At 36.3% G+C, this 11,113-nt stretch overlaps 1 protein-coding gene across 1 annotated transcript; it reads right to left on the bottom strand.

Moving 5' to 3' along the window:
* Nucleotides 1–343: 343 nt before the first annotated feature.
* On the bottom strand, nucleotides 344–3,977 carry LOC107566878 (protein FRA10AC1 homolog). The gene is made up of 7 exons (XM_016252437.1): nucleotides 3,869–3,977; nucleotides 2,902–2,987; nucleotides 1,744–1,836; nucleotides 1,608–1,653; nucleotides 867–943; nucleotides 603–686; nucleotides 344–503 (listed from the first exon to the last, which is right to left on the bottom strand). The coding sequence occupies exons 1-7, from the start codon at nucleotides 3,905–3,907 to the stop codon at nucleotides 392–394; spliced, it is 537 nt and encodes a 178-aa protein (XP_016107923.1). The 5' UTR covers nucleotides 3,908–3,977; the 3' UTR covers nucleotides 344–391.
* Between the last annotated feature and the right edge of the window lie 7,136 nt (nucleotides 3,978–11,113).

The following is an 11,113-nucleotide window of genomic DNA, read 5'->3' as shown; positions in this document are numbered from 1 at the left end:
ATATTTGGCCGAGATACAACTATTTGAAAATCTGGAATCTGAGGGTGCAAAAAAAATCTAAATATTGAGGAAATCGCCTTTAAAGTTGCAATGCATATTACTAATCAAAAATTAAGTTTTGATATATTTACAGTAGGAAATTTACTAAATATCTTCATGGAACATGATCTTTACTTAATATCCTAATGATTTCTGGCATACAAGAAAAATCATTTTGATGTATTTTTGGCTATTGCTACAAATATACCCCAGCGACTTAACACTGCTTTTGTGCTCCAAAGTGTGATGTTTCAAATACAATACAAAACAAAACACATATTATGCAAAAGTTTTTGTCTAAAGGTTCAATAAACTGTTCCATTTCGAATCATATCATTTCATACGTCAGGCGTTACAAGGTTAAAAAGACAAGACAGACCTTATTTTCTTTGTATCTGCTGAGGTCAGCGATACAGTACTCCTTGAAGAGCTTATCGTAGTATTTCTTTGCGAGCTCTTTCTCCCTGAACATTTCAGAAGCTTTATCTTAAGGTGACTGTGCAGAGGTCAAGAACAATATTCAAGATTAAAATGAACCCCAAACAGAGAAAAGCGGACATTACCATGTCATATCCTCCTCATCCTCCTCTCTCCACAGGAAACGGTGGTTCTCTCTCACCACATCCAGATCTGTCTTATCTTTAGACCTGCAGATGGAAACACACAGCTCCAATCAGCATCTATCAAAGCAGCTAACCTGAAATGGAATTAAAGCTGAAGTGTGTAAATTCTGCACCAGTTACCTGAACACATCATGTGTTTAATTTGCACACAAATATAATGATTGATAGTATTTCTACAGAAGCCAGACAAAGTAAACTGCTCACATGGATCGCCTGAAGTCCTCAATCTTTCCTCCATAGTACAGAATGTAATCGCTGACAAACTTCTTATGACGCTCAAACTTACAAAATGCTGTTAAGGATGTTTTACCACTCAAACGAAATGACGAGGAAAAGATTATTAAAACTACTGGGCAAACTTCACTAAAAATGCACTTTCAACACTCTATGTATTTTAAACTCAATACAAATTGTGACCCTGGACCACAAAACCAGTCATAAGAGTCCATTTTTTTTAATAAATAAGCTTTCCATTGATGTATGGTTTGTTAGGATAGGACAATATTTGGCCGAGATACAACTATTTGAAAATCTGGAATCTGAGGGTGCACAAAAATCTAAATATTGAGAAAATCACCTTTAAAGTTGTCCAAATGAAGTTCTTAGCCATGCATATTACTTATCAAAAATTAAGTTTTAATATATTTACAGTAGGAAATTTACAAAATATCTTCATGGAACATGATCTTTACTTAATATCCTAATGATTTTTGGCATAAAAGAAAAATCTATAATTTTGACCCATACAATGTATTTTTGGCTATTGCTACAAATATACCCCAGCGACTTAAGACTGCTTTTGTGCTCCAGGGTCACAATTAAATAGTCTCATTCAGTCTCTAGAGTTGGAAACATAGAATGCAAAATGAACTGTAAAGAAATAGAAAGCCATTTAAAAACTGCCACTGTCACAACATGTGTTGAAAATAGCCATTGACAGGATACAGCGTTCATTGATATCAGGTGTTGCCGTCGGTTTCTGGCTTCCTCTCTGTCAGGAAAAAATCAACACTGATTTCAGTACACACACATACTGGACTTTATGGACTATTTTGCTATTTTTGATGGATGTGACCTGTACCTGTCCCATTCATGGGCAGCAACATTTTTATGGGCCACTTTGGTGTGTTTTCCTTTCTGGAATGGCTTCTGTAACAGCTCGTCTTTACCTTCCCTAAAACCAAACACACACAAGACGACCAGCACTTAAAGTGAAAGCGCCGACAATTAGTGCTAATTGCATTCTTTCTAATGATATGCGGTTATTTTGCATTCAAATTCGTTTTACAGATATTCAAAAATCCTTCCTTTTCCTCATTAAATACCCCTTAAAACTTAAAGGAATAGTTCACCCAAATGAAAATTTGCTGGAAATGTACTCACCCTCAGGCCATGCAAGATATGAACAGATTTGTAGAAATTGAACATTACATCACTTTCACCAAAGGATGCTCTGCAGTGAATGGGTGCCGTCAGAATGAGAGTCCAAACAGCTGATAAAAACATCATGATAATCCACAAGCAATCCACACCACTCCAGTCTATTTATTAACATCTTGTGAAGCAAAAAGTTGCATGATTGCAATAAACAAATTCATAATTAAGATTTTTTTACTTAAACTGTCTCTTCTGGCTAACATTTCCGAGTCCATAATCCATAATAGCGCTTCCTCCCGTGAAAAAGTCCATCCCCTGTTGTCCTCTCATATCAAAATCTAACAACACATTTGTTTTGTGTTGAACTCTTTTCGCTTGCAAACGGTGTTTGATCTGTGCATATTTCTCTCCTGATTCAAACGAGAGGACTTTTTGTCCACTGGATAAAGCAATATTATGGATAGAGGACTGTATGAAGTTAAAAATGTCTTAATGATGGATTTGTTACTTAAAAACATGCAGCTTTTCACTTCACAAGACAACTGATGGACTGGAGTGGTGTGGATTATTGTAATGTTTTTATCAGCTGTTTGGACTCTCATTCTGACGGCACCCATTCACTGCAAGTGATGGAATGCTACATTTCTCCAAATCTGATGAAGAAACAAACTCATCTACATCTTGGATGGCCTGAGGGTGAGTAAATGTTCAGCATTCAGCAAATACATTTTTAACTATTCCTTTAATGTAGCAAGGTACTACATGGACTACATATTTGAAAATATGGTATTACCATGGTCCCCAAAAATATGACACCAAAAACCATGGTATGTTTTGTTAAAGATATAAAACAAACTCTCACCTATTCTCACCATATTTGGACTGCCCTCCTCCAACACCACCATCATCATCACTGAAATCTGAGTCATACCCTCCTCCTCCATGGACCTAAAACAGAACACAACGCAGCATTATCTTATTTCACATTTCTTTAAAGCCTTCCTGTTCTTGCTTATATTGTTCTAAATGATGTCTGAAACTTTGTACTGTGAGCACTTCTTGCATATGTAAAATGATACTTTTTAGCAAGAAAAAGGCCTTTTAGAATCGTTGTAAAAACGTCCACCTTCAGTTTATGATATACATGTCTTTTTGTTGTGACATCTTGATAAACATAAGAACAAATTCTATTTTCAGCTTAGGTTTACTTAATTATCCTTACATCATTTTTTTTTTTAGAAAAGTCATATTAAAATGTAAATATCAAATATGATACAACAGGCCTTTGAGGAATGTTTATTTGTTCATCTCTCGGATTGCATTATATGTTTGCCCCCACAATAAAATCATTTGTTTGATCATAAAACAAAGCATAAAATATGATCTTATTTAAACATATTACTGGGAAAAATAGAGTGACAACTGATATTTATATGGATTTTATTCAAGTTGCCTGCTATACTGTTATAAAGATCTCATTGATTTACATTACAAGCTATCAGAATTGCATCTTACTTTTATATAAACATCAGCAAATGCATTTTTCCTCAGGTGGAGCACCATATTCTCACTATATCATACTATATGAGAAATAAAATGTAAATATCATGCAACACATATGTCAGGCTTTACAGTGTTAACTGACAAGAGCACAAGCAAATCTGTTCTGGGATTAATACCGTGAAAAATAACGCGCCATGGATGATCGATGTGCGATCTGAGACAAAAAATAAAGTATACTTTCAAGTCATGCGTGGCAAGCGGTCGCAGCATTACAACGCAAACAGTTCAATCAAATCTCCCGTGCATGACTTGTGATTCATAACTACCTTCACAAGGTCTAGAGCAGTTTTATCCACGCCGCTCATCTGTGTTTGTATGCAGCTGAATCTAAAAGACGGGCGCGCAGTGATGACGTATGCACCACGTGACCAAAACAAAGGCAGTCGCGTTCTCCAAACGCACTTGGGTCTTGTGCTCAGTGTTGCCACGTCCGCGGTTTTCCCGGGTTGTTTTTCATGTCCGCGGGTTAAAGCGAGCCCGACAACGTGATATTTAGCCCCTGGAGTGTAGATTTTACCAGGGAGAATCCGCCAAAACGTGTTTTTTAACCCCCGGAACGCGATTTCTTTTCGAAATGCGATTCGGCTAGTTTTGAGTAGCAATTAGGAGGGTTTTGTTGTGAAAACCTGGCAACCCTGGTCACTCTTATTGACAGAGTAATATGATTTACGATTAGCCGTGTCGGAAATCCAACCACGGATTGGCATGTTGTTATCCCAGAAACAGGCTCAGCCATCACATTGAATCAGGTAAACTGGTTATATATTTATGTTTCAGTATAATTACGCACGCTATACCAGGGGCGGTTCTAAACCCTTTTTAGGTGGGTTCCCCCCATCTGTCACCTTAGCCCCCCAAAACTATCTTAACGGTCAGGCAAGTGCTGCTTCCTTGAGGAAGTTTTTCATTCTCACGTGTTTTAAGTCTTGTCAGTTTAAACATTAAACTGGGTCTTGGATGTTGGGGGGAGCGCGAGTGAAATTAGACCAACTTGGGGGGGCGCATGTCCTAAAAGGTTAAAAACCCCTGCACTAGGCTACAACCAAGTATTGAGTACATGTACAGTAAATGAACATACTTTCCAGAAGGCCAACAATTCACTAAAAATGTTTTTTATTGGTCTTATGAAGTATTCTAATTTGTTGAGATAGTGAATTGGTGGGTTTCTGTGTGCATTGAATTTATTTAATACACAAGTTTTTGGAACTTTTCCATGACATTCTAATTTATTGAGATGCACCCGTATATGTTATGTATAAGTGTACAAATTCTACGCAGCTAGCATCAAGACACTAACTTTACCAAATTATTCCTCTAGTTACGATTATATCTGAATTGTACCACATTAAATGTTTAATCCCAAGATCAAGATTTCATAAACAGCCAAATTTCCTGTTCTTCTTTAAAACAGGTTTTTGTTTCTGGCACCTGCATCAGTCCCTTATGAAAATTAACCATGGTTTTACTACAGATAAAACCAGTATATACGGTTACTAGATTAAACAATGGTAACCACAAATTAACCATGTTTTGGCACTCTAACCATAGTTTAACCATTGTATTTGTAGTAAAACTGTGGTTATACAAATGGTAGTCAATATGCCAAAAAAAAATTTTTTTGTTTGTTACTACACTTTTACTATAGTAAAACCATAGTTAATTTTTGTAAGGGGTGGATTTAAAAGTTGTAATTGCGAGATATAAAGTCATTTTGGAAGACATTAAGCTGCAGTTATGCTACATAAAGTATGTCAGTTACGTGAAGTCACAATTTAAAGATAAAAAGTCATGTTGCGAGAAATAACATCATATTGTGGAAAAAATATTATACAAAATGTGTGTGCGTTGCATTGTTGTGCTTTTTGCAGAATCACATTGTTAGCTTAGCAACATGCTAACATCAAACTCAAGTTGCATATCTTGTGTTTATTTGTGTGCCACTTCAGTGCTAAATTTTAAAAAACTTTGAACATATACTACGCATAAAACAACTTAGCCTAAAGCTAAAGTGTACTGTTCGTAGGCTAACCGAACTAATCCTCCAGGTACAACTGTGTCTTTACCACAAATATTTTTTTAAAAACCTTACCAATTTAGATGTTAAATCCCACAGATAAGATCAAGATTTCAGAAACACCCATATTTCCTGTTCTTGTTTAAAACCATCTTGTGTTTCTGGCACCTTCATCAGTGGATTTAGTTGCTTCCTAACACATCCAATACCTCCTGTCCACTTTCCAGCCAATTAGGTAGCAGGACACATCCGCGTACATCTGACAGGGCCTGTCAAACAGATAAGATCTTCCTTCACCAGAATTAAGGCAAGGTGAAAGGCCAATCCCTTATGGCCATCTTACAGCGATTAACATCAAGATAATTATTAGTTGTGTGACTCTGGCAAATGAGGCCAGCGTGACTGGAGCCCTGAGGTTCCGATTTTTTTACAGCCAGTACAGACTTCAGCAACGCATATGAAACATTATCACAATTTTACTCTTGTTTCTTATATACTATTTTGACATGACAAGAATCTTGGACTAAAACTGCACATACAAGTGTAGACAGCAGATAAGTGTTACAGCTGTCACACGGCATGACATCTAATGTCAGTCTTCTGAAATTTTACAGATAAATCCCTTGTTTAACGTTGTCTGTCTGTGTGTTTCGCATGACGGGTTTCAAGTGTTAGATTTACATTGTCAACACCTTATCAGTCATCTTTAACAGAGCTTTCTGCTCAGTATATTTTAAGGCCTTCAGTTCATGTGAAAATGACATGAGGGGATCCCAGAATGCATTGCATTAACTCGAAAAGTGATAGTTAATCAAATTGATGAACAAAAATATTTTAATGTAATTAAAAACGGTTTTACCCAATATTTGTGTATTTTGGGGCTTCATAGAGTGTCACATTGTAAGCACTGTGCTAATGTCACTCTATTAGAATTAGTTGCGTGTTGAGTCTCTCTTCAGGGAGGATTGCTGTATCCCATAATAATAATATTTTAAAGATTCAGTTTAAAATAAGTTCTAAATGCTGGCTTGCTTATTTTTCTCAATAGTATTATTCAAGCCCACAACTTACTAATCAAGAGCTGTCGTTTCAACCACAGAAGCTTGCGATGCTGTTGGCGAATATTTGTTGGAACTTTTGTTTTAGGAAACGGATTGTTGGCAATGACGAAACTTGCAACAATAGTTGGCTAGCAATACTTATGGAAAACTTCACACCCCAGGAATGCTCAAACATAAAACAAATTTAAAGTAGAAAATGTAAATTATGCGCAAAATTATAATAAAGCACATTTTCCATTCCAGTCACTGCCTGGGAAACTGGCACAAAATACCAGTAATAATAATAGAAGTTGCTGTTGCTTTTATCCTACGTAATATACAGTGTTGGGAAGGTTACTTTTGAAATGTAATAGATTACAGATTTCAAGTTACCCTATTCAAAATGTAATACGTAGTGTAAGTATTTTGATTACTTTATTAAAGTAATGTAACTGATTACATTTGATTACTTTTAGAATACTTTTCTAAATTTCTAATGACTGTTTTCAACTGTTAATCATTTTCAAACATTTAAACCAGGCAGGGTTAACCTTACAGTAGCACTCAACACTGATTACTGTCAGACTCTCAAAATCCTTTGTCACTTTAAGATTATAAGAGTTTAATTTTAAAGCTCAGCCTCCACAAAATCAGACTTTAGCACCTCTTTTTACTTCGAGATCGTTCTGAGGTTAGATACTGATTTAAAATCATAACAAGATATCGTTTAATAGCTATGATACTGTTTTGTTGTTGTCCTAAACTCCTGAATCATTGGTGTCAATGCAAGAGCAGTCAATGCAATTTGGGAAATAAATCAATTAAATCTCTCTCTCTCTCTCTTTGTGTGTGTGTGTGTGAGTGACGAATGACTAACTTTTGATTGACTCTGCCTATCAAACTGGGATATGAGAGAGTGTTTAAATATCCAAAAAAGCCAGGCGCATCAGCTTTATTCCTGAGAATGATCATACAGTCATGCAATCATCCCACATGCATCAAGTAGCATCTTGTCATTAGATTGGCTTTCCGAACCTCCATCCAGTGAGGTGGTTCTTAGATCGAAGCGATTGCATATGCAAACACATTCCGGTTGCCAAAGCCTGTGATAAAAGACTAGGAGTTAGTGGGTGTTCTCTTGTTTAGTCCTGGTCTGTTGATAAAGCTAGTGTAGTCGACTGGCTCGACCAGTTGCTCCACAGTCTGCAGCGCTGCCCTCCATGAGGGTGTTTGCAAGAGCCGGGGAAAACATCCGATGGCTCACAAAACAGCAGCTGAAGATAAGGGACGGTTAGTGTGTGTGCGTCTGCAGAGGGACAGATTCAGCTGCCTGCATCATAAAGCATAAAAGGAACCAGAGGAAATCCCTGTCTATGTTTTGACCTCAATTAAGCATTCGATAAGTGATGTAGAAGGAATTTAGAAGAGCTCGGCTGCATTCTTCTGGGAGGCAACATGCTGGAAAGCCACAGAAAGTTTGCTATGTGCCCACACAGCAGTCCTGGGGTGTTACCTTTCCAGTCAACCATGTCCACCACCCACAGGTGTATGTGTGTGTGTGTGTGTGCACGCCTGGACAGACGTGGTCTCAGACGGCAGGTGAGGGGAGAACACACATGCAGACGTGTGTTTCTGCTGCGGGGGAGCAGATACCTGCACCTTTTGACCCCAGACACATTACAAAGAACGCTGTTAGCTAATGCATTTCTCATTACCTCATATTTGAAGGTTTACTTAAAGGAATGTTCCGGGTTCAAGACGAGTTAAAGGGACGTAATTTGTGGCATAATGTCAGTTAGCATGGACAATAACTATGAAAGTCTATGTGGCATGCCTTCAAAAGGGTTTAAAAGCATACATATAAAACTCATAATTGTTTGTGAATTAGAGAGTGGAAAACATTTTTGACTATATTTGTGGTGGATTAGTTTATATACATCAATGTAATAATAATTAATAAATCAGCTAATCGCTTTTCGGACTTTTTTTAGAATTGTGAGAGATTATCTCAGAATCAGTACTTATTTTCCCGCAATTCGGTGAAAAAATTGACATTTTATCTCACAATTCAGACTTTTTTTCTCACAATTGCGTGTTTATGTCACAGTTTCTACTTTTCCTCTTCTATCTTGCAATTCTGAATCGCGAGAAAAACAGATTGAATTTGAGATAAAAAATTAAAAAACAATTGCGAGAAAAATATCTGAATTGTGAGATAAAAAGTCAAAATTTTCTCTACAAAAAAAAAAACAGAATTGGAAGATGTAACCTCTAAATTCTGAGAAAAAAGTCAGAATTGTGAGAAAAAAGTCTGAATTCTGAGTTTATGTCTCAAAATATTGAGAAAACTTAAATTGTGAGTTAAAAGTTGAAATTACAGTTCTTATTTATTTATTTCCACGGTGGAAACAGGCTTCCATAATTTTCAGTGTAACTTGAGTAAAAAGGTGCATTTTTAATGTTGAATATTATGTTAAATTAATGTTACATAAACAAACTTTCATAAATGTTTAAACAAAATGTTCATAAAAGTAAAAAAAAAGCTTAAATAAAAAAGTAACAAAATAAGCTTCATTGAAATTTCTTAGTTATATTGTTAAGTCTTTTCCAGTGATGGTTTGTTTGGTTTGTTTGTTTCGTCATGTTGGTTCCAGTGATTTATCCATTGGCTGGAATTCTGTATTGACTCTTTGGATTCTTATCACTGCTCATGTTCTATTTGCTCTAGATTGTTTTTTTCCATCTTATACCATAAAGGTCTATTTTTCACATTGTTTTCAGGCTGTTTGCATGCCATGGTGCCTTAAATTATCAATTATTTTGGAATTTTTCATTTAATTGCTCCCACTGCTCTGCTCAAGTGCACAACATAACAAACTACAGAATTACAAGTCCCTTGAATCACTTCACTTCCGAGTTATTTTTTTTTCCTCTGTCAAGTTTTAAAATACTCCACATAGATGTTGTCACAAATTTAAAGAGCATATGTGCCACAGCTGTGTAATTATAGCGCGCATCATTTAAGAGGCTTGTACTATAACGCTTATTATTTAAGATGATAGCCGTTGATAAATAAACCCCTCGCTAAATATAAAGTTTGTGAATCACGAAACACGTAAATATTCTGTCGAAATCCGTTTAAAATAATCCACACCATAGCAAATGAAAAGATCCATTATAAAATCATCAGCTTGAGGATTTTTTGCTTACGCTGTAATTTAAGTGTGTGTCAGCGTGTGCGACTCGTTTGTTATTTATGCTAATTTGCATGCCTTTTAGATTTTAGTAGAACTGACATCATTAATAAAGCGGTAATCCAGAGGGAAAAAATAAACAGATCGCAACTCCATTAAGAGTCTAAATTTGTGTAATATGGCGGATGATCTATCTGAGGACGGATGAAACGGATCCAAAAATGTGGTGGAGAAAGCGGGCAAAGTGAAGGGGAATGCCGGATAATTCCGTTAAGAAACATATAATTACTTTTAGTTCTGAAGTGAAGTTGGAGGATCTGGCTTGCATTTCAGTCTTGCATTGTGTGTGTGTGTGTGTGTGCGCTGGGAGGCCTCAGTGCAGGCCTTGTTTGAGGAAAGATTATCTTGACAAATTGGATAAACATCTTCTTCATGACAGGACGCTGACGGAAGATGGGCTCTATGCGTGCACACCTGGTGATAGTTTGCTTAGTGTGTGAGCGCGGTGCGCAGCAGCAAACCCACTCTCAGCCTGCCATGGGGTTTGTTTATCCGAAACAGGTAACAACAGGCAAGAGAGGACTAGAGCTTTCCAAAACACCCCATGCAGGTTTTCAGGTGGCTTGGTCAGTCCTGCCGTGATGTTTGTCAGCCAGACAGGTTTAGGCCAGGGTTCAATGAGCATCCAAAACAGAAAAGTGTTGAAATGAAATATACTGTAAAAAATACACATACTAGGAAATGTGAATTACTTGAAAGTGCATGAAAGCCCATGTTAGACCGGCTAGTCAAACACAGCTGTCTGAACAAAGAATTTTAAATTGAAGTTCCCAGCATGCACTGCAGCATGAATATATTATGTGGTTACTATTATAGGATTATGGTTTCGCTGTTTGACTTTTGGTAAACTGTTGTTGTTGTTTTGTCATTATTGTTAGTTATTTTTTGCAATGTGATGTTAAGAGCTCTTCTTCTTACATTTGTTATTGAGGTTTGTGTGTGTAAGGTGTTGAGTGATGGCTGCTGAAAATTCAGCTTTGCATAATAATTTATGGAATAAATTATATTTATAAAATTAATAAAATAGAAAACTGTTTTTTTTTTATTATAATATTTCACAATTTTACTGTTTTACTGTTTCTTTTCATCACATAAATGCAGCTTTGGTGAGCAAAACAGACAGACAGACACACACACACACACATAAAATAATTTTTTTTTATTTTATTTTTACATTCCATTTTACCATGTCCAACATACTAT

Source organism: Sinocyclocheilus grahami, unplaced genomic scaffold, assembly GCF_001515645.1.
Source record: "Sinocyclocheilus grahami isolate Dianchi unplaced genomic scaffold, SAMN03320097.WGS_v1.1 scaffold1108.1, whole genome shotgun sequence".
Lineage (NCBI taxonomy): Eukaryota > Metazoa > Chordata > Actinopteri > Cypriniformes > Cyprinidae > Sinocyclocheilus > Sinocyclocheilus grahami.
This window is presented reverse-complemented; position numbering and strand designations above follow the sequence as displayed.